This window comes from Fusarium poae, chromosome 4, assembly GCF_019609905.1.
Source record: "Fusarium poae strain DAOMC 252244 chromosome 4, whole genome shotgun sequence".
NCBI lineage: Eukaryota > Fungi > Ascomycota > Sordariomycetes > Hypocreales > Nectriaceae > Fusarium > Fusarium poae.
Window position 1 is genome coordinate 6,821,177 of NC_058402.1, and position 22,748 is coordinate 6,843,924.

General features: G+C 48.2%; 9 protein-coding genes across 9 annotated transcripts; 5 read left to right on the top strand and 4 right to left on the bottom strand.

The window, feature by feature from the left end:
* Positions 1-1,269: 1,269 nt before the first annotated feature.
* Positions 1,270-5,697, top strand: FPOAC1_012281 (uncharacterized protein; the record flags this gene model as incomplete). The annotated part of the gene is made up of 1 exon (XM_044856639.1): positions 1,270-5,697. The coding sequence occupies one exon, from the start codon at positions 1,270-1,272 to the stop codon at positions 5,695-5,697; it is 4,428 nt and encodes a 1,475-aa protein (XP_044703952.1).
* Positions 5,698-6,196: 499 nt separating this feature from the next.
* RTC5 (Restriction of telomere capping protein 5) lies at positions 6,197-8,101 on the top strand (the record flags this gene model as incomplete). Its single annotated transcript, XM_044856640.1, has 2 exons — positions 6,197-6,262; positions 6,335-8,101. 2 exons carry the CDS (start codon positions 6,197-6,199, stop codon positions 8,099-8,101), a joined length of 1,833 nt encoding a protein of 610 aa, XP_044703953.1.
* A 324-nt stretch (positions 8,102-8,425) lies between these two features.
* Positions 8,426-9,230, bottom strand: RCF1 (Respiratory supercomplex factor 1, mitochondrial; the record flags this gene model as incomplete). Its single annotated transcript, XM_044856641.1, has 3 exons — positions 8,426-8,967; positions 9,041-9,111; positions 9,172-9,230. 3 exons carry the CDS (start codon positions 9,228-9,230, stop codon positions 8,426-8,428), a joined length of 672 nt encoding a protein of 223 aa, XP_044703954.1.
* Positions 9,231-9,773: 543 nt separating this feature from the next.
* On the top strand, positions 9,774-12,458 carry FPOAC1_012284 (uncharacterized protein; the record flags this gene model as incomplete). Its single annotated transcript, XM_044856642.1, has 1 exon — positions 9,774-12,458. One exon carries the CDS (start codon positions 9,774-9,776, stop codon positions 12,456-12,458), a length of 2,685 nt encoding a protein of 894 aa, XP_044703955.1.
* A 561-nt stretch (positions 12,459-13,019) lies between these two features.
* On the bottom strand, positions 13,020-14,291 carry FPOAC1_012285 (uncharacterized protein; the record flags this gene model as incomplete). The annotated part of the gene is made up of 1 exon (XM_044856643.1): positions 13,020-14,291. The coding sequence occupies one exon, from the start codon at positions 14,289-14,291 to the stop codon at positions 13,020-13,022; it is 1,272 nt and encodes a 423-aa protein (XP_044703956.1).
* Positions 14,292-14,427: 136 nt separating this feature from the next.
* On the bottom strand, positions 14,428-16,223 carry FPOAC1_012286 (uncharacterized protein; the record flags this gene model as incomplete). The annotated part of the gene is made up of 3 exons (XM_044856644.1): positions 14,428-14,474; positions 14,542-14,576; positions 15,640-16,223. The coding sequence occupies 3 exons, from the start codon at positions 16,221-16,223 to the stop codon at positions 14,428-14,430; spliced, it is 666 nt and encodes a 221-aa protein (XP_044703957.1).
* A 719-nt stretch (positions 16,224-16,942) lies between these two features.
* FPOAC1_012287 (uncharacterized protein) lies at positions 16,943-18,118 on the top strand (the record flags this gene model as incomplete). Its single annotated transcript, XM_044856645.1, has 2 exons — positions 16,943-17,349; positions 17,413-18,118. 2 exons carry the CDS (start codon positions 16,943-16,945, stop codon positions 18,116-18,118), a joined length of 1,113 nt encoding a protein of 370 aa, XP_044703958.1.
* A 290-nt stretch (positions 18,119-18,408) lies between these two features.
* On the top strand, positions 18,409-19,617 carry FPOAC1_012288 (uncharacterized protein; the record flags this gene model as incomplete). Its single annotated transcript, XM_044856646.1, has 4 exons — positions 18,409-18,471; positions 18,533-18,636; positions 18,686-18,854; positions 18,919-19,617. The coding sequence occupies 4 exons, from the start codon at positions 18,409-18,411 to the stop codon at positions 19,615-19,617; spliced, it is 1,035 nt and encodes a 344-aa protein (XP_044703959.1).
* Positions 19,618-19,954: 337 nt separating this feature from the next.
* Positions 19,955-22,632, bottom strand: FPOAC1_012289 (uncharacterized protein; the record flags this gene model as incomplete). Its single annotated transcript, XM_044856647.1, has 3 exons — positions 19,955-21,940; positions 21,992-22,252; positions 22,312-22,632. The coding sequence occupies 3 exons, from the start codon at positions 22,630-22,632 to the stop codon at positions 19,955-19,957; spliced, it is 2,568 nt and encodes an 855-aa protein (XP_044703960.1).
* Between the last annotated feature and the right edge of the window lie 116 nt (positions 22,633-22,748).

Consider the following 22,748-nt stretch of genomic DNA (forward strand, 5'->3'; position numbering starts at 1 on the left):
GGAGTAGGTTGTCATTTTGTTATAAGGGTTGGTCACATGCATATTGCCTACTGAACTAGATACATTAAATCAAGCGAACGTTGTACGAGCTTGATATTGACCGTGCATATGTACAGCGAACAAACACCTACAGCAAAGCGATTCAGCACGCAGGCCAAAGTTGTCTCAAGTACTTTCAAGAGACTAAGCTATTCTCTTGTTGTAGCTGTATTCTCAGATGGTTATCTGATGTTCGTTCGCCAAGTTCCAGCATGTGATGAACTCCGCCAGGTTTGTTGAGCGCCTCCTGATACTGCTGATAAAGAAGCAAGACATGAGCAGACATTTACCTTGAATTCTATCCTTGTTCAGTAGAAAGGGTGCAATACCACTTTGCGGTAAACGCTATAGATTGGGACTCCTCAGTCTTTTTGTCCTATCATTCCTATGGCATGGCGAGGGAGGCGAAACTCGACTTTCAATGTGTCTAATAACTGGCTCTGGCGCTTCTCAGCGAACTCTGTTGCACAGCAAGACTTGGGAAGAGTCTCGAGTCTGATGACAAGTGGCATCTATCGAATGGTCTCGTCGAAGATTGATGCTATCCCCAAACACAATATGCCCCGCAGTTCAAGAGGCTGGGAGATTTGATCACCAGACATGCTATTCGGGACTTGATACTATTAGCACGGCCTATCGATGATCGGTTAGTTAGGTTTCTGAATTTACTTTTTTTTGGCACAATCTTGGAAAAAAGCCCTACTGAGCTCAATGAGGTTCCTGTAATATTGTTATGCTGAATATGATTGAGTAACCTGATTAATAGGGGCTTTGTGAGAGCGAATGGTATCGCTGAATTCGTTGTTTGAGGTTGGTCTTTGTGCAAGTGGCATCATACTGAGAAACATAATGATCGGATATCAGCGAAACCCTCTATGTATTTGAGAACCAATCACTGGGATGAATTTGATTACATCTTGATTCAACACAAGTTATTATCAGGCCGTGGAAGTTATTATCAGGCCGTGGAAGTTATTATCAGGCCGTGGCGGCAGTGGAAAAAGAGGGGAAATGATAGTCAGTCTGCAATGATCAGAAAGAACACATGCCCTTTTCTAGCTATAAGTTAACTCTTATTCCTATCTTCTGACTTTCTTGTTTCTTTTTCTGTTGTCATCTTTATCCTTGGAACATCTCCGGTACCACTTGACTTGCATATCTACGTTTAGCAAGAGCGAGTAACTCACCATGAGGCTGTCCATCACCGTCCTCGTCGCCATACAGGCGTCGATGGGTCTGGCTCACGCTATTCCTTTCCCTCCCAGCGAGTACAGCAAGGAGGGGGGAAAGCAAGAGACATTCAGGGACCTCCTCAAAAACTACGGAATAGACCCGAGCATCGGACCTGAGACCGACAAACACGGGTCTAAGGAACACCATGGCGACTTCAAGTATAGGCTCAAGCATTACTATCCTCATGACCACGAGTCCCATCATGAATACAGCGATGAGGAAAAGTACGAACCCAAGGAAGGCCATACCATCACCAAGGTCAAGGTCAAAAAGTACTATCCCCATGAGCATCATGAGGATGAGGATGACTACGACTACAAGGACAAGTACAACAATCTCGGAGATGACCACGGCTACAACAGCGATAAATCCGAGAAGCACCACTATCCCCATGAGCATCATGAGGATGAGGACCACTACGACTACAAGAAGGACTACGACCACAAGAAGGACTACGACCACAAGAAGGACTACGACCACAAGAAGGACTACGACCACAAGAAGGACTACGACCAAAACAAGGACTACGACCAAAACAAGGACTACGACCAAAACAAGGACCATGAGGCCAAGGAAATTGACGCTTTCAATGATCATTACGGCCTCAGCGAACAGGATTTCGACAAGTACTTTACCAAAGATCACCACGACCACTCGGAAAAGTACGAATCGGAAGAAAGCCCTGACTCTGATGGAAGTAAGTATAAGAGATGGCCTCCCGAAGATCCAATCGGTAGCCCTTTCCCCGGATCCAAACCCCCGCCGAAACTGCAGTGGCATGACCCAAACGAGGAGCATACACATTCTTACAAGTACAAAGAGAAGCCCAAATACCCCGACCCTCCACCCGAAGTCGAAAGGTACAATCCTAAGGATATCTATGAGTCCAGTAAGGACAAGCTGCACGATGAGGCTATACTCAATCCCGGTTATCACTCTCCAGAGAAATATGAGGCTGAAATAGAGGACGACAAGCTCTCCCACTTCAAAAAGTACGAGCAGGAGAACGATAATCTCCCCTACTTCGATAAGTTCCCAGGAAAGTACTTGCCGAAGCATCCTTTCGATGAAGATGAAGCGAAAGAGACCGTTCCAAAGTCAGAGTACGAAGGAGAAGATGATCCCTATCATCCTATCGACGGCGTGGACCAGTTCCACAGCAAGGAGATGTATAAGAAGCCTGACTACGACAAGGAGGACCGCGATAAGTATCATGACGATGATGATGATGATGAAGGAGAGCACCCCAAACATGATCCTTCTCCCAAGGATGCGGACGAGTACGGAATGAAGGGGGTCTACGGGTTCAAGTACGAGTACCATCCTGAGGAGAAATCTTTCCTCTCAGAGGAGGCCTTTGAGACACACAAACATGGTAATTCTGACCAGTCTGAGAGTGTTTCTTATAAGAAGTACCTCCCTAAGGAAGAGAAGAAAGAAAAAAAGTACCCCAACGAGGCAGAGAAGTATGGTTACAAGAAGTACGACCCCAAGGAAGACGACGAGAAGGACAACCACTCTGATGAGAAGAGCCACCACGCTGAAGAGAAGGACGAAAAAGACAAATACTCTGACGAGGATATGGAACAGGTGTCGAAGCAGCTGTACTACCCATCTCATCACGAGCCCACGGAGAGCGCCAAGTTCTATCGCAAGCATGAGGTTGATCACAATGACCACAAGTCCAACAAGAAGCCCAAACCTCAGAAGAAGGGTGAGCATCGTGGTTACTACAAAGAGCCCGGATACGAAAACGTTGTTCCAGGATTCATGTGGGCAGGTCCTGGAGCCGTTACCAAGACTCCTTGTCCGAAGAGGGAGGGATGTCCTCATGGACATTGGCATATGTTGGAGCCCAAGAACGGAGAGCACAGGCGAATTGGGATAACTGGAACCAACATCGTCGTCGAGCCCGACTATACAAGACCCGATTACAAGGAGGATACGGTGAACCATGTTTTGCCAGGCTACGAGAATGTTATCCCGGGTTTCGAGTGGGCAGGAATTGGCGTCGTTACTGAAGTCCCCTGCCGTAGCGCCGCGGATTGTCCTGAGGGAGGTTGGTTCATGTTGGCACCCAAGCTTGGAGAACACAGACGCATTGCCATGAACTACCCCAAGGCTCCTACCACGCACCATCATCACCCGGCCTCTGAGCCTACTGTGCATATGCATAAGTCTGACTACAAGGCTCGCTCACCTGTTGGACATGAAGGTTTAGTGTACGAGAAGGACCACGAAGACGACGTCAATGAGAGAGAATACAAACTCATCAACCGTCACTCAAGAAGCTTGGACAAGAGGAGTATCGAGGCGAGAGCACCTTGCAAGAAAAAGCCGCCGAAGGAGGAGAAGCCCAAAGAGGTCAAAAAGATTGACCCCAACAAGCCACTCCCCAGGCTCAGTACCGTCCACCTCCTGAATATTGAGAAGCTCAGTGAATGGAAACGAGAAGCACTCGTAGCCGCTATGCCCATGATGGATGACGAATTCAAGATGGAGTTCCTCACGTTCCAAGAATTGACTCCCGAGTTCATCGCCAAACTCAATGAGCTATATGCCATCCTCCTGGAAACCGCCGACGGCAGGAGAATCATCGAATTTATCACCAGGAGACCAAAATACGTTCCCTCAAGTAAGAGGTCGGTACGGGAGCTCAGCGAAAAGGAAATCAAGAGGATCGAAGAACTGTCTCCGGTAATTCGTCAAATAGTTGCCAAGAAGCTCGACTTTGATCCCAAGCTTACACAGGAACTGGCCGATGCCGAGCAGCTGTCGGATGATCTGATCAAAAAGCTCAACAAAGAGTACGCTCGCGTGATGAGCGACCCTAAGTACGCGAAAATCGTCAAGAGTTTCTTGTCCAAGTCCAAGAGAGCAGAGCCTAAGCTTACCAAGGAGATGATCAGCAAGATCGAGGAATTGTCTCCGGCCACGCGTATGATGGCTGGAAAAAAGCTCGACTTTGATCCCAAGCTGACACTCGAGCTGGCCAATGCCGGCAAGTTTTCCGATGATCTCATTGAGAAGCTCAATAAGGAGTGGGCTCGTATAGCCAGCGATCCCAAATACTTGAAAATTATCGAGAGGTTTGTGTCCAAGCCCAAATCGAAGAGGGCAGAGCCTGAGCTTTCCAAGGAGATGATCAGCAAGGTCGAGAGCATGAGTCCCTCTATGCGTATGATGGCTGCCAAAAAGCTCGACATGGATCCAGAGCTTACAACGGAGATGGCAAATACTGACAAGTTCACGCCGGAGCTGATTGAGAAACTCAACAAGGAGTATGCTCGTATCAGCAAGGATCCCAAATACAAGAGCCTTCTCGACAAGATCGGTTTCAAGCACAAGCGAGCTGACGAGGCCCCCGAACTCAGCGAAATCCAACTTAAGAAACTCGAGGAACTTAGTCCCGAGATCCGCGTGAAGGCCGCAAAGAGGCTTCGCATGGATGAAAAACTCTCGGCCGAGCTGATCAACACTAAAAAGTTCACACCCGAATTGATCGAGAAGCTCAAGAAACACTATGTCCTTCGCTACAAACAATATAAAGAGAAGAAGGTGATCGTTTCCAAAAGCAAGCGGCAACACAATCCCAGATTTCCTCTCAAATTCACCGACCAACAACTCGACAAAATCACGAGTATGAGCGAGTCTGAACGTCGTTTCATTGCCGAGAAGCTCAATTTTAAGAAGGATTTCGCCGATGAATTCATCAAGAGCGAAAAATTCACTCCACACCTTGTTAAGAAGCTCAACGAGGTGTACAATCAGATTTATGGAGGCCACAAGTACAACGAACTTGTCGAACATTTCAGTACCAATTTCAAGCGCCAGGCTTCCTCTGATCCAAAGGGAAAGGAAGATGAGAGCAAGTTAGATCCCGAGGAGTTAGAGAATCTTGCAAACAAGATCCGTGAGAAGATCACCAAAGAACTAGAACTTGACATGGATCTCGATAGCGAGTTTCTCTATGCCAAGAAGGTCACAGAATCATTCATTGAGAAGCTGACCGACTTGGCCCGTGATGTCGTCGTCAATCTGAAGTGGGAGGAAATTGTGGAGGACATTCTCGATGAAGATGACGCTTCAGAAAAGAAGGAGAATTCTGATGCTCAGAAGGTAAAAGCGAACATCGAGAACTCCCCCAGCACCAATTCGACCAAGACGACAGAAACACAGTCTGTCAACGCCCAGAATTCGACAAGCTTGCCAGAGTCGCAACTTGAGAGCGATCAACAGGTGACAAAGATCTCGGAGGAGCAGCTCGCCAGCAACAAGAATGTGGAAAAAAGGGATCTGGATGAGAAGCTTGAAAAGTCGAAGAAGAATGGATGGTGCGACGAGTTTCTTGGCACGCTGAAAGATACTTGGGATGAGTCTGTGGACGAAGCTCTCACGAAGACTGAAGAGGAGGAGAAGGATTAGAGATGAATAGATTGAGCTGTTGGAGAAATGAGAAGAGACAATGAAGTTGTATGGCGATAGGAGGATGATATGGTGAAGACAACATGCTAGATTTATCCGACTTCAAGTCTCCTAGACATATAATGGATGAAAATTGTCTGTACCGATAGAGTGCCATTATGACTTTGTGATTGTAATCTGGGAATAGCTTCATCAGAAGAGCTCCTGTAAACCGGGCCGATCATCCTGCCGATTCACGTGTTAATGAATGAAGGTACCAACCGATCATTGAGGCTTGGCGCAAGATAGAGCGACAGGGGAAGGAGCAAATCATTACGTATGGGTACGTACCTTTCTTGTTCTGTCAGCCAATTCGCCCACCTACAGATGGAATGTCATGAAATCGTCTAGGCAGACTCTCGTCTTTCACCTCATCATATCATCATCAATTGTTGAATTGTCTCAATCGGAGACGAATACTACAGCTTCGAAGTGATGAGAACACAGTGGCCCTTACAAAATGGGTCAGAGTCTGTCGGATGAGCATCCGCAACGGCGGTCGCATGAAGAGTTAACCAACCAACTTGTGAGCAGCCATTAATCACTATCATGCGATATCGCTAGAATGAACTCACCAACAATGACCACAATTTTATAGGCGGAGAAGTTCAAGAAGAAATGCTTCACTTCTCTCGAATTGTACTCACTTAGAGATGTCTTCAAAAGCCTTGCAGATCAACAAGACTCTATCAGATATCTCAAGGAGGATACCATTGCCCGATACCTCGAGATACCAGACATTCTCGGCGCCTCACCCGTCATATTTCAGATGGTATCTTACATCGGCGCATTTCCCTTTCTACAAGAGGCACCAGTAGTTCTGGAACTTCAACGGATGATCATGGTCGTCGTTATCATGACTGAGCGTTATCGAACTGTGTTGGCGCGTGGTTCAGCTGACAGAACCAAGCTGCTCTTCAAAAGCTTAGCTGTATTTGACCGCAAGATCTCAGAAGCAGGACCTCGACCGGATACCAAAAATCTTGAATCTCCCAAGCCAAAGGACGGCCAAGAAGAGCCAAAGTCCCACGCTGCTGGCTTTGCCGTGGATGCAGCTTGCGAGGATGAAGAAGAAGAAGACGACGAAGATGATGATCTTATTCTAACCGCCTTTGAATTGCTGGATGTCAAGGACGCTGTGGATCAGGGTCATGCGCCAATTTTTCATGGTGCAACAATCCCAACAGACAACTTTCGGAAGCTCGTGATGCTCCTCTTGCTGGCGGCACCATTAGATCCTCAAGAGAGCCTGTCCATGTACTCAAGTCGCATAGTCGGCGAAGAACTCGAAGATCTCCGTGGAGCTGCCGAGTGTATTCTTGCCTCCTTCGTCAACGCCGAAACATCAACCGGCATCAAGTACCATCATTTCAGAACTATCATACCTGTGATATGCCCTAATCTCTTCCGTGGATTCAATGGCCTGTTTGAGCGTTTTCTCTTCTCCCAGAACCTAGACTTTTCCAAGCATCAGAATGATACCCCTGCGACAACGTCACCACCAAAAACAGCACAACCTCTGCTGACCAACCCGGGCGATATCCTAAATCAAAATACTCTCTCTCAGATCTCATTATTCCTCCCCGGCGCGGATCTTTTCAGACGAGTCAGGTTACTGTACTCGGGAAATGATGCAGGATTCTCTATGGGAAGTTTTCAGACAAAGGTGTTCAACTGGCAAGCTCCCACACTGCTGCTGGTGAGTGGGACAAGGCTAGGCGACGAACCAGAGGGTGGTCAAGAGACAAGCTTTGCAGCTTCCCTGCCCCCAAAGCGATTCCCGCACGGTAGCAAGTCTGATCGACTCACGTTTGGTGTTTATGTCCGAGAACATTGGAAGCATACTCACCGAGAATGCTTCGGTGACTCTGAAACAACCCTCTTCCAGCTTGAACCCATTCATGACGTCTTTCCAGCTTCGACCATCAACAAAGACTATGTCACTTTTACGAAAGCTCCAGCACACCATCCTATGCTGTCATTTGGGTGTCCCCACCCCCATCCTTCTCAAGCTCACAGAAAGCCCGACATGTTACGCCTTGGTCCCGTATCGTTACTACTTGACGATTCGTTCGAATTTGCAGTTTTTAACCATGATTATACTTCTCGAGGCGGCGCATTCCATTCAAGCGTAGTAAGGAAGCACGATTTCCAAGATCGTTTTCAGATTGAAAGCCTCGAGGTATGGGGTTGTGGTGGTGACAAAGAAGCACAGGCGCAAGCCGAGAAATGGGCCTGGGAGGAACGTGAAGCAGAAGCACGTCGCAAAGTCAACTTAGGCACCGGAGACATAGAGGCTGATCGGGCATTGCTAGAGATGGCTGGGTTAATCGGGGGAAACAGAAGCGGTGGTTCAATGACATAAGGGTATCAGATTGTTAGACCGCCCTGTAGTAAAGAAATGGTCATATATCGTGAGTGCGGGTCTGCTTTTGGTATCTGAATATAGATCAATGAGTGAGTGCAAGCCTTGAATGTTGCCGTGATAAACGATCTGTTGTAAACAGCACCACAAACAACATGAAATGTGTGCAAAGGCCAGGGAAAAGGCAGCCTTTTCCAATATTACAATCATCAAGGTTGCCTAACTTTCATATAATACATGATGTGCTACTGCTATGGTTCAGCACATGAAACTTTTGTACAAACCTCCCTTATGTCCAACTGCTGTAATATACAAGTTAAGTATTTAATCCTTTCTCTTGGAGATAATTTCGCCGAGGTCGCCGAGGGAGCTCTTGGGGTTCTTCTTCTTCTGCTTGGCATTTTCATCGTCCACAACCTCTTCAATGACCTTCTCGACATTGCTCTTTTCGTCTTTACTTCCTTTAGGCCACAAACCAATTCGGCTCAAGATGCCTCCACTGCTGGACGATTCGGAGCCCTCGGTAGGCTCAGCAGTTGTTTTAGCTTCCTCGGCACGCTGTGCCTGAACTTGTTGTCTTCTCTTCTCGAGTTTTGCGCGCATGGCCTTCTCCTCTTCATCACGAGCCTCAAGCTCTCTAATCCACTTCTGTCGCTTCTCTTCGGCGTCCTTCTGCTCCTGGAGCTGGCGGAGCTCCTTGGTCTTCTCTCGGTCCTTCTGGTAGTACATGCTGCCAGCAAGCATGGCGACAATGGTGAATCCTTGGGCTGCGACACGGGCTCGGAACATGCGGTTTGCCTGTTTTGAGTCACCGCGGCGAAGGGCTCGGTAGGCGTTGATGAAGGCGGCAGTAGTTAAACCAATTCCTATATCGCAAGGGCGGTGCTGTTAGAAGCTATGCTGTGTATTGGTAATGGTTACCGCAGGAAGGGCAATTACCGAGAGGGATCAGAGGCTCTTCCTTGATCTTGCGAACAACCTTTTGCATAGGACGTTCATTATGAAGTTCCCTAGACTATCGCATGAGCGGGGAGTGAAAGGTATAGCAAGCTGGGACAATTGAAGCATACCCTTCACCATCAAAAGACGAGGGCATAGGGCCCGGAAGTGAAGGAGGAGCGTCAGCCATTGTGTTGGCAGAGACTTTGTAGGTATAAATGATTAATTGGAAGCTTGAGAGAAGTAAAATCGGAGCTTTAGAGGGTGGGCTGAGGATTTAGACTACAGAGCCCATGACGGTTCATATCCACTTCCATATTCGTCCACCACTACAAGCATCATCACTTTTCTGATGGCGGGCAGGCTCCACTTTAGTTTTTGGTCTTGGGGCACGTACCATCGCCTATCGATTGGCCATTAGAGACTAAGTTACAGGTCCGACCTTAGCATCTTCTCCACCAAAACTTCAAGCTTCCATCCCATTCATTACATTCAACTGATCTCATGGCTTGAACACAGCTTTGTCATCATCAGAAACAATTCATTGTTCAATCGACCGAAGTACAACATTACAAGCCCCGCTCATTATCGTCCCAATATCTCGAATAACGCGCTGTATACCCGGACGAAACTTTAAAAACATTCAATACCCCTCGACTCCCACTTCACGACCACTCACTTCCCCTGACACGTCTAGCTTCAGCATCATGCAACACACATGATATAACCCACAATGTGGTTACCGACGCCGTCAGTCGAGAGCATAACACGGCCACGGCTGGCTGTAGCCGTAGTCTCTGCCGTGGCTGCGCTCTCAGCCGGATACTATGCATACCAAGTCCGATCGCAGAGCTTCGAAACCCTGCCAGGTGGTGGTCTACATAGGAGCAATGCCATACGACGTCCACGACGGAACCGGAGAAACGAGGATGGATCAAGCTCGTCATCTGAAGCTGCGGGCGATGAAAATGCTAACGCCGACACAACCCAACCTTTAGGCGATGGCGAGACGATAGTTGATGGTGGAGATGAATGGTGGAATGATCCAAGTTCCTTTCCTTCGAGTCAGCGGACAGGACACAACATTGTCACTCTTTTGTTTCGTGTCTCGGAAGATAACGCTCGTCGGAACGGATGTGTCCATAGGGGTTGCCAGTGCAATTCATGTGGCATGGTCCCCATTCGAGGAGTCCGCTATCGCTGCGCCAACTGTGCCGATTTTGATCTATGCGAAACATGCGAAGCTCAAGGTGTTCATATCAAGACTCACATCTTCTACAAAATTCGGATTCCCGCACCACCTTTCGGTCCTAGACAGATGCAACCAGTCTGGTACACAGGTGATCCAGACACTTGCAGACGTACCTTGCCCCGCAGTCTGATACCCAAGCTGTCGCAAGACACCGGTTTCGAAAGGCCAGAGCTGGAAGCATTTTGGGAGCAATGGACATTCATGGCTAATTCGGAATGGAGGGATGACCCTGATGAGCTTTGTGTCGCAATGGATCGCAAGACGTTTGAGCGATGCCTCGTTCCTACAGGGGGTTCCCGTCATGCTGCGCCAAATCTTATCCATGATCGAATGTTTTCCTTCTACGACTCCAATAACGACGACCTGATTGGCTTCACTGAGTTTCTTCATGGATTATCCTACCGAAAGCGAAAGGACAAACTGCGCAAGATCTTTACTGGATATGACTTGGACAGCGATGGATATGTTGACCGGAAAGACTTTTTGCGTATGTTCCGTGCTTATTATGTGCTTTATAAGCAGATGCATAAGGACATTCTAGATGGCCTGCAAGATCAATTACTCGCTAGCACCGAAGCTCAACAACTCGTTACCAGCCGCCAGCCACTGAGCAGTCTGTTTGGACGCGAGGGCAGAGTCCCTCCCGGCGACGGTCAGTTCCGCCACGAAGGCAAAACGTATCATCGAGATGGCAGTGTAGATATTGCTGAAGGATATGAGAATGTCGTTGCACCGGATCGTGGTGACACAGCGGCTCGAGGGGACATTCTGACCAATCTGTTTGCTTATGACACCGATCGTCGCTTTGGTTCCCGAAGACAATACATTGCAAGAAACGATACTGACAGCAACTGGCGAACAATGCGTCGACTGAGCGGTAGCGAAATTGACCGTACATACTGGGTAGCACTTTTGGAACCACCATCAACTCTAGAGGAACTTCCTGGCCTTATTATGGAAACTATTCACCCAGAGATCGAGGAGCCTTCTGATGATGAAGATGAGGATGGCGAAGTAGCCGCTGATGGTGTCAATGGAACCCGCAACGAGGAGAACGGTGTTGGAGGCCCTTCAAGGACAGAAAGCGAAATCAGGGCCGATACAGTTGCCAAGGAACGTAGCAGGGTTCCCAAACTCGACAAGCGAAAACGGGACATGGCGCGAAAGCAACTGCATGAGAGATGGCGGAGACGGCAATTCTACCTCGATGAAGAGGAGGGCGGAGTCGAGCCAGATGACTGGCAAGGCAGTGAGGATATTCTTAGAGATTTGCGCCAGATGGACGAGGAATCAAGCAAAGACGAACAGTACGGCCCTACAGCGGCGCAAAACGGTTCGAAAGCCCGGTTTACAAATGGCGATATCAGAGAAGAGGAAGACTATGATACAACGACTTCGCCCAGCAGCGCTTCTGAGTATATTCCAGGAGGAAGAATACCTCATGCTGAGCGCGATGCGGGCAAAGAGATTCTCTACCAAGTTACTCAGCAAGCCTTCAACGAACTACTTGACACTATATTCAAACCAGCAGAGGATCTTGCCGTTGAAGCAGCTGAAACGAAAGAACAGCGAGAAAGGTACAAAGATGTGTTGGATACCATCGAACTTGGTGATGATGAAAGTTCCAAATCCGCAGGCGAGGGTGACGTTAAGGTCAGGTCTGCCACAGATAAGAGCCTCGAGGAACTCCTGTCCGAAACCGGATACACCATCGCCTTGCCCGAAGGACGAAATGCCGTGGAAATTGACACCACAGTAGAAACCATCCACGAAGACGGAACAGCAGAACCAGCTCCCAAACCAGAAGCCGAGGAAGTTATGCCAGTTGCTCGGGGCCAAGACCAAGATCCTACTCTACCTCAATTCCGACCTGACACATCGGATGTTACGACTACTTCTCCAGCTTTATATTACCCCGTCACACAGCCTTCACCCGACAGCTCCGATAGCGATAGCGTTGATGAGGAACATGAGACTGATAGCGCTCCCACATCAGACATGCTACGGCACTGGAAGCGCTTGAGTCTCGCAGAGGCCCAGGCTGTCAAGAGAGGCGGATGGGGCAAACTCAGCTTCAACGAGTTCGAAGCTATCTACAAGAGCCAGGAGCATCAGGGCAACAGGTTAGACTACCTTGGAAGTTGGATAGATTTTTGCATTCCTTAGGGGTTGAATGACAAACAAGGGAGTTTTCATGACTGGCCGTAGGGATGCCTTTCGGATCGTCCAGCAAGATAAACCTTGCAAATATGCCAAACAGACATGTTAACTGGGTTACAGATACATGTATTATAGTACTAAAAGAAAGCGCTACAACAAATCACTGGATAGCGGCTGAGGAAAATTCATTGATACTATCAACATTTGTCAAAATGCTATTACTATGGTGCTAATCACGTCATGCGTTGTAGTCATGGATGGTGTTTACTGTGTACAGTTTCATAATGCTTCTATTGACCGGGTCTGACTCTACCTACTGGCGCAAGCAACATGATGCCTCAGCTAAAACATATCATCTTGAGCACACTCGGGTTATTTGTTTCTAATCTCTATCAAGAGAGCTACTACCTCAGGTCACAGCAAAGATATAGAGAATAAAGTTGGATATACCGAAGTTGAATTAATTAAGCTAAAACTCATAATAGCGACCATCGTCACTCATGCCTCCTCTCAGAATTATTGTCTCATGACCAGCATGCGTCGATCTCCTCCGCCCCTTTTCTTTTTTTAAACCTGCTGCTGAGAAGAGTCAACACCAGCGAAGCCCAGAAGAGCGTTCCATGTGTCAGCGGTGCTCTGGTCGCGAGTTCCCAAAGCCTCGATCTCGGCCTGGGCGTCCTCACAAGCGGCAACAGCCTCGTCGCTGGCGTTGCAGACGTTGGTGAGCTGATCGCAGATACGGTTGGTGATGATGTTGGGGTTGAGAGCCTCCTGTTGACCTTCGGCAATGGTGGCGTCCTGAGGAATGAAGGTCAACTCATCAGCAGGGCGACCGTTGAGACCACCGATGAGGGCCATGGTGGGCTGGCAGATACCGAAGTCGAGAGCACCAGCGTTGCCACCGGCATTTCCACCAGCGTTGTCATTGCCGGCATCAGCACCAGCATCAGCATCAGCATCAGCATCGGCGTCGGCGTCGGCGTTGCCGTTGTTGTTGCCAGCATCATCAGCGTTGTCGTTATCGTTCTGGTTATCGTTCTGGTTGTTGTTGTTGTTGTTGTTGTTGTTCTGGTTTCCATTCTGGTTTCCATTGTTGTTGTTCTGGTTGTTGCCGTTGTCGGCGGCGGCGTCGTCCTCCTCGCAGTCTTCGTCCTGGTTATCATTCTGGTTGTCGTTCTGGTTTCCGTTGCCGTTACCGTTGCCTGCACCAGCATCGGCACCAGCATCAGCACCATCGTCAGCGGCAGCGTCATCTCCAGCGGCAGCATCGCCTCCAGCAGCACCACCTCCAGCAGCAGCATCCTGACCAGCGAGCTGGACGTTGGCGCCACTGCCATCAACAGCCTGGAATGTGGTGAATCCCTGAGCGATCATGACCTCGGCCTGAGACAAACCCGCAGCGTCAAAGGGGGTTGTGACTGAAGTGGCCGAGTTGGCATTCTGGGTAGCAGCGCCATCGACAGCTGGGTCAACGAGGGGAATGATTCCTCGGAGAGCAGCAGTGGCGGGCAGAGCAGGGTCGGCACAGACAAAGGGTCTGTCAACAGCCGAGGGGTTGAAGTTGGTCTCGGCGGCAACGAGGCCGATAGCTGCATCGATAACTTCCTGGTCATCTCCGAGCTCAGTGATCATCTGATCAGCGATGGTGAGCTTGTCACAAGGGCTAGCAGCGGCAAGCAGAGAACTGGGGATGCTACCAGCAATGGTAGCGGCAGCACCAGGGTCACCGAAAGATCCATCGAGAGCCTGGACAGCAGCAACAGGCTCCTGCTCCTGACCGAATCGAGCCTCGGCGTAAGCCAAAAGAGCGGCAAGGATGAAAGTCTTGGAAATAGCCATTTTGAATGATTATTCGGTTTGGATGATAATGAGTTGTAGAGAAGATTGCTGAAGGATGAGAGAGAGTAGTGAAGCAACCAACCAGCGGTGCAAAAAGAAGGTATTAAAATAGAAGGAGTGGTTGAAGCGAATGCGTTCACAGAACAGCAGATGAAGTAAGAAAAGACGAAGGTGAAGGAGATGCTGAGAAGAGGCTTGTGTGAGTGATGATGGAAAAAGAAACTATGGGTTGGAGGATAAACAGTCTTACTTATATAGATGTTTCCGTCTCCAAAGATCGAATAGCTAAATACGAATAAGCTCGTGTCAATGCAACATGGTAACAAGCTTGAACCTCGTCCCAACGATCAAACACTACCTGCTACGATATAGTTTGAAAGAACCATATAGGTAAGCGCCGTTGACACTCCGAGGTGCTACCCAAGCCGGGTCGAAACTCCTGGAAACTAGGGTTCATGCTTGATTACTGTGGTGTTTTCGAAAATTAGACTATAGCCACCGTAGCTCTATACAAGCTTAGTTGACATAGACTATAGCTTCAAACATCTTGGCCATGACTATATGACAGGCATCTGTCGCAAAAAGGCTCCTCCGACACTCCGAAGCATGGCAGGTCTCGGATGCGGAACTCCCGTCCCCTTTGTTGCAAAGCTGTTTGCAAAGGCGTACGGAGGTGAACTGCCAAGGCGGCTACACTTGGATGGGATGAATCTTGCAGAAATATTTGGACAAATATTCGTAGTTAAAGTTTGATGTCTTGTTCCATGTCCGATTAGATTTTGTCGTTGCCGGATGCAGTTCTTGGTACAATTGCGAGAGCATTGTAGCCTTCTAGGGTCGTAGTCTCTTATTCTCAATAAGATATGAGTTCTCAGTTTATCATCTCGCCTCATCCAATTTCATCTCTACGCAGCAACTGCGACCGGCAACAAAGACTTCCGATGATTTTGGGGTTTCGGTAAGGCTTGCTTGAGCATACCCCTGTAAATAGTATAACCAAATATGTGGGAGATGTGAAACGCTACCGAAACTTTCCACTTTCTGTTTGGGTAACCAGAAACAACAAATCCAAGGCCCTAGAAACGTAAGAGGAAAGTGGTGCTAGATCTGGATAAGGTGTTTTAGGGATGATTGCTTCTTTGACAGTTCGTTTTTACTATTATTGTGTTGCTTTAACCCATGGAGAAAATGATAATGCGTAGCGCGAATAGTCAACAGCGATGGGTATTGACCCAAGTCACATCAATTGTATAATTGACTTTCATTTTCATTTGGCCACATCAAGAATTCGTCGATAGACCAAGCACTATCGCTAATTGTTGTTGATGGTGTTTCTGTGGTCATATACCCTGAACCAGGAACAAAATCGTCCCAAGTTCTCACGTCAAAATCTTGGCCCAGAGTTTCAATGTCAAACCCATCGTCAACCCGACTTGTTTCCGCTGAATTCTGAACGCACTGACTCTGACGTTGTATCCGCAAATATTCTGTCGGCGTTATACCAACACATTTCTTAAACACTCGATGGAAATGCCACTTTGACAGTCCAGTTTGCCTAGCCATCTGGCTCAAGCTTAGTCTGACTTGGGCATCGCTTTGTTTCTCTGTTTGCTGTCGCATAAAAGCTTGTATCTTTCGCACGGCAGTCTCTTGAGGCATGAACCCTGCAACTTCGGGCTTGCAACGTTTACAGGCACGGAAACCAGCCTGCTGAGCCTCATGGCCATGAGTATAAAAGGACACGTTCGCACGGCGAGGAAGTCGGGCCTTGCAAATTGGGCGACAAAATATCTTTGTTGTTCGCACCGCATAGACAAAAAGGCCATCAGCGTTGGTGTTGCGTGAGGTAACGGCTTCCCATCGAGAGGAATCGTCGTCATAAAGAGAGACAACACCCAACGCATTGTCAAGACTGAGCGTATATTCATCCATGATGCGGTGTAGAGCTCGTAATTAAATGATATTATAAATGATATATGACATTAGAGAAAGAAAGAAAGTAGAGTTGAAGCAGTCCTTTGGCCAGGGGGAAGGAGATGTAATTAGTGGGGCACTTGCTATCAATATGACCAATGAAACAAGCAACTCCAAGATCGAACAGGCAAGAGTGATGGGAGACTGACCATCGTACTTGCCCGAATTACAACACAAGAATTAGCCATCCTTTATCTAAACTGTTTAATACAGGCAATGGCCCAAATTGGGCGTCATGGACATAGCACCAGTTTATTTTCAGCTCCGTAACATCTATGACAAACCGACATTCATTATGCACACTAAACATCACACGAAGCCCTTGAACTCGAACTAGGTATGAGCGGGAGAGACGTTACCCTAGAGAACACCCACTCTCTCTCATATCACTCGAATATAGCGCCAGAATCAGGCTGTCTATTCGATAACCTATAGTTAACTGATGAGTACTCTGTTACCCGCCCAACATGTCTTGCTATATATATCCTTGTCGCTGGATCGTCCAATCAAGTATTGTCGCACCAGACAAGGGGACGCAGAGCGACTGCGCCAACCAACATGCATAAGGCGTTCTGAGGATCAAAACGGTTGCCTCTTTCTGTCTGTTATCCATGATGGAGAGGGCCCGATAAAAGACTCCTCTTAATATCATCAAGTTACTGCTTTCAACAACTATCATGGAGGCACTAGGTGCTGCAGCCAGCGTTACCCAGTTCGTCCTGCTTTCACTGAAATGTGTCAAAGAGGCTCACGATGCTCTCTCGCAATACAAAGATGGGCCGGATATCCTAAAACGTCTGGAAAACGACCTTCTTGGTGTACAGAACATCTTGGAAGCCCTTCGCCAGTCAGAAAACGTATTAGCCAACAGACCTTTAGATGCGCAGATAAAACAAAGCATCGAGGATCTTTGCTCAATAGCAGAACGTCTCGTCGAGTTACAGACCACACCAGGAGACAAAGGAAGCAGACGTTTCTGGAAACACCTTAAAATAGTTCTGAGCGAGAATGATATGAATCGCATAAGAAGTGAGTTGGCACAGATTGTCAACAACCTAAATCTACGTCTATCGGTTTTATCTTGGTCAGTTTTTTTTTTATTTAACTCAGACTGACACACAGTATAATCACTGACCTGCTCGTTTAGGAACATGGTTTCTCAAGCTAGGGATGGGACACATCAAATTCAGCAGCAGATGCTTACGATGGACACTTCATTATGGTCTCACCATCAACTACAAACATCTGGCTTCCAGGACTTGGAGAGCAACCTGTTGAATATTTACGATGGACACCACAGAGACTATCAAAGCAGGTTGTCTTCAATTCAACACTCACTTGACTCAACATCATCGATCTCTGTGTCAAGATTTACGGATATGCGTTCGTTATTGAATGAGATTAAAGATCTCGTTATTTCGGAGGGTAAAGCTACCAGAGAAGCATCAGCCGGTAACAATATTGGAATTGATGGTACGACAAACAAGCCTCAGAAATCGGCCATGTTAGAAAGCATCGAACGTCTCGGCGCCCTGATTGACGAAAAGCGTGAAACTGTCGATGTATACGCAGAAGATGACGAACTTGCAGAGTCAGCGATAGAGGACTTACGCAACATGTTGACTGCTGTACGAGGCGGAAAAGAACTCAAGCTAGAGAAAGAGTTGAATAAAGGATTACGTCGATTCGGTCGATCATTTGGACAGAACAAATTTTCTATCAATGCCAAGAGTAAGCCACATGTCATCCTTATGGATAACTACTTACTATATGAGAAGATCATGGTAGCCGCCGGGTCGTCGGCAGAGTCTTGGGCCAAGAGAGACATCACGAACAAGCAGATATTGGAATAGGTAAAGTGAGTCTCAGAGTGCACAAGAGAAAGCGAACGATGCTTGCCACGAACAAACAGAACACAACAACAACAACAACGGCAGAAGGGCACTTGACTGATTACACTATGTCACTTATTTTCGTTCCCAGCAAGCGATCCCATCATATGTTGATGGCCTCGCTAACACAGAGGGAACATCTAGCAGGCAGCATCTCATCCATTTCATGTCTGCAAGTGAACAAAGTCCTCCCATTAAACTCTCCAGTGTTCCATATGGTGGCGCAAGGCAATATACAAAGTCTTTCACAGATGTTGCAAAATGGCGAGGCTTCTCTCCGAGACCATGATGAAAATGGTGCATCCCTGTTGTTTGTAAGTATAGCTTGCCATTAACAGTACAGAAATACTATATATCTAATAACAGGCTTTCTAGTATTCAATGAAGCAGCCAGAGATGTGCAAGTTTTTGATTGAAGAGGGTCTCGATGTCGACCATGTAGCGTTCAAGTCGCGATCACTACCTAATCTTAGCTCTTCGTACGTCTATCCGTTGCAAGATCTCGCACTTGAACTGACCAGGATGTAGGAATTGCTTACAAAGTACCATGGTCGCGTTTGATTCACATGAGTCCAAGACGGATCTGAAGTCTATCAATGCATGCCGTAGGCTACTGTTGACTGCAGGAGCTGATCCAACGTACGCGACAAATTATGAAAGCTTCCTCGACTCCGTCACTACCCATGCAAATGAAGAGGTACGCCACTCACTAGGAATATGTGTTTTTTTCTCGCACAATTCATTGACTGATACGTCCTCAGGAAACTCTCTCATTGGTTTGGAATTCAGGACTTATTGCTCCTTTTGCGACCTTTCAGAACTGGCGCACCCGCAACGGCATGTCGCCATTTCTAAAAGCATGCACTCGACTAGATACCAACAGAGAAATCATCAGTCACTTCCTTAAGATGGGGGCATGTATTGACGACCGAGCATCAGACGGAGCAACCTGTCTTCGATTAGTATTGGATTGTACTGACTCAACCATCGTTGCTTTTGAGCGCCTGACGCTTCTTCTCGAACATGGCGCAGATCCCTTCGCAGAAGATAACCAAGGTATTTCTATCTCAGAGGCTGCCTACAATAAGCTTGGTCTGAGAGATGAGATACTCGGGAGCTTTGGGGATGTCTGGGATGCGGCGTTGCATGTATCCGGTTGGGACATACGGCAATTTCGCACAATCCGGCGTCGCAAACCGAGATATGACTCGTTCTATACCCGCGCAGATTTCGAGGAGCTTTGGAGAGGACGGGAAGATGAGTGTCCCTACTGTGACGACAGACCATGGCCGCCTTTGGGACCTGGGGGAGAAGACAGCGACTTCGATCGGGACGACATATCATGCTTTGAACTCTCGGATTCTGATATCTCAGATCACGAATACCGGTTAGACAATGATAGCCGGATGCAGGAAGTTTGGTCTGACTCTGAGGATGAAGATGGCGGCGCTCTACTATAGTAGCATCCAAAAAATGTCAGGTATCTAAGACAGAACACCTGTATTTGTATCATCATCACCAGTATGCTTACGGCAAAAGTCGAGACTACGTTCGGACGGCATCGTATCATTTGGTCACTTAGTTATACAAACTTTTGCAAAGAGAAATCTTATTATAGTCAGCTAGGAGAAAATAGATGGCCATGTCAAGTTACATTCCAGACTTGCATTAACCTCCCATATCGCCATGAATTTCATCACCCCAGTATTCTTCCCAGAGTACGCCTATCTCAGTAGCAAATCTGACCCTGCCAAAAATCTTCCATATACTCTCAAAGTAGTTCGGAATTCTTCAAATTCATCTGGGAGTTGACTTGCGTTGCGATTGGGCCAGGTGAGGTGACCCCGTGTCAAGATTGTATGAGAGCGGGTTCATCAACGATGACGGTCTAGGCATTGGAGATGGGCTTGGAGGCGTCATCTGCGGATATGCGACAAAAGGGTTCTGCTCATGACTACTCAAGTCTGAGAATGACGGCAGAGGAGTGAAGAGGGGATCTGGAGCTGCCACGCTCATCGATTGTCCAGCAGAGGTGGGAGTCGAGAGTGGACAGAAATCTCCCTCAGAAGTCACTGTAGGGGGATTACTCAACTGTCCAAGATAAGGAATCTGCTGCTGCAACTGCGCTGTCGCAGCTGGTCGGTAAGGTTGGCTTGCCATAGAAGGGTAGGACAAACCAGAACCAGTGCGGTTTGGGTTGTTCATAGCCATGGCGGCGATGGACTCTTCGGCTGTTCCGGGGTTACGTTCGAATCGAGCTGTTGTGTGAGCGTTGTTTAAATTGAAACTACGCTGATTGTCTCTGTACGCCGGGTTGAATTGTTGTCCAAGAGATAGTTCATCATGAAAGCTTCCCGGTCGGTCGGTAAAGGGATTGGGAGCTTGATCATAAGCAGAGAGGCTGAATGCAGGACTCGCCAAAGGAGAGCGGATGCTTCTGTTCTCCTGCTGCCTTACTCTGGCGGGACCTCCTGGGTGATTAGGCCTCATCATGGAAACATCAGCCATGCCGTGGTCCGGGATCGGTACCGGACTTTGCTGGTGGGGAGCTTGAGAAACCTTGAGAGAATGCGGCGGTTGCTGCTGCTCGGAAGACTTCTGGTTCAACGGAGGAAGCGAGGAAGAAGTAGATGACGGAGTAGATGCCGCCTTCGGAATGTCGAATCTGGCTCGCTTGCGACTGTGTCCGGAAGACTTGAGTGGAAGAGGCGACCCGTGATATTCGTTCATGCTTACAGTTGTTTGTCCTGAAGACATAGCCGGTCGCTTGTTTGAGTCTTCGAGTAATGGCAGGTGCGGCGTCTCAATCGGACGGCTTTTTGGTGGTCCAAAACTTTGAAGCTGAGGTGTCTCCAAGGCCTTCGTTTCAACTGCTGGGGTATTTTTCACCTGAGGAGTTGCAAATTGTGTCGGTTGACCTGGAGAGGGCAAGTCGCTTGGTATGACACTCGATAGATTGTGCTTCTGGGCTTGTTCAATCATTTCAGCAAGATCTGTCGGTCCTGCAGTCGGGGCACTGTTCGGCATATCCAAAAAGGATTTGGGAGTCGCTTTCCTTGAAATCCAATCATGCAGCACCTGAGCAACTCCATCGCTGTTGGTTTCGAGGAACATTAAGTGTCCATTGCCTTCGATTCCAAGCTTTTCGAGTCTGACCCAATCGACTTCGACACCAGCTTGCATCAGGAATGCTACCACTGCCCAGTCATACATTGCATGCGAGCTGGCGTGCGCAGTGACAATCATGCAAGGAACCTTCTTGATATTGATAAGTTGGCGGACTTTGCCGCTCGGTTTGTTAGTTGAGTTTGACCTGTCATCGGGAGCGCGTTGCATAAAGCATTCGCTTCTTCCATCGGGTGCTATGACTTTGATCAAGTCTAGAGGTTCTCGCGCAGGGGGGTCATATCCTTCATGGTGATGGGCAGGAGGGTCATAGGTAATCGGGATATCGCAGAGTCCGTAAAGTCGAGTACCCTCTTGTTTCTCGATGAAAGGGTTCAATTTGCGATACGGATTTCCTTCCCTAGGGCATGCTGTTCCAAAAGGAGGCCCCACGGGCTCAATAGCGATAGCCGCAGCGACAAGATCGGGCTCAACATCAGCTGCTAGCCAAGTCGTGTTCCCGCCAGCACCTTCACCAACGAGGATTGACTTTCCAACATGGCGCAAGAGAGCCTGAAGGGCGTTCTGGGCGAGGGACTGCCTTTCAACTTTGCTGAGGTGAAGGGTAACCAAAGAAGCGCAATATTTGGCAAATACAGGATCTCCACGTTGCCCGGTCTGTATAGCGTTAGTCAGTGTGCATGAATAATGCTGAGTCTATTCGCTTACGCCTGGCCACTTGTTGTGTAATGCTGCTCTCTCATACTGGAGAGGTACATTGGGCGCTCTGGGTATACCAGGTGCGGTGAGTGTAGTTTCGACAGCTGGTGCCTTGAGTGAACTCGAGTTCAACCCTACATCTCTGTGAGTGTAGTGGGAAGTCGTAAGGAAATTGGAACGGCCGGAAGGAGGCAGGTCGACGATCATGACTTGGAATCCTTTCTTGAGGAAGAAAGAAGCCCATCCTGGCTGACCATCTGGCTTGGTTGTCTAAACCTACATAGAGTTAGTATCTGCCGATTTCACGAGGAAACGGGGTCCGAAATTACCTGGCCAGTGTGGAAGTCTCCGTGGATGAGAATGACGGGGTACGGATGAAGTCTCTCGGCAGGCTCCAGGCACTCAACGTACATCTGACCGACAATGTTGGTAGCCGTCGCCAGTGTTGCGCCCATTCGCCAGTCGACATTGACGAAGAAAGTGGTTCGGCGACATAGAGGTTCTGCGCCTCCGGCTACCAGGATGGGTGCCTTCAATTGATGCACCGATGCGTTATTCTGTGTGATGTTCTGGCCGTGGCCGGACGGCTGCATATAACTTTGCCAACCTCCTGGAGGCTTCTCGTCCACGGAAGAGTTTGAGGTCTCCATTTCTAAATCGTCATTTGTTGTAGTGTGAGGCTTGGAAGAGAAAACCTCAGGACCCCAAGCTTCAACGCCGAAATGCGAATTGCCAAGAGAAGTACGCGATCTGCGAGGTGGGATCC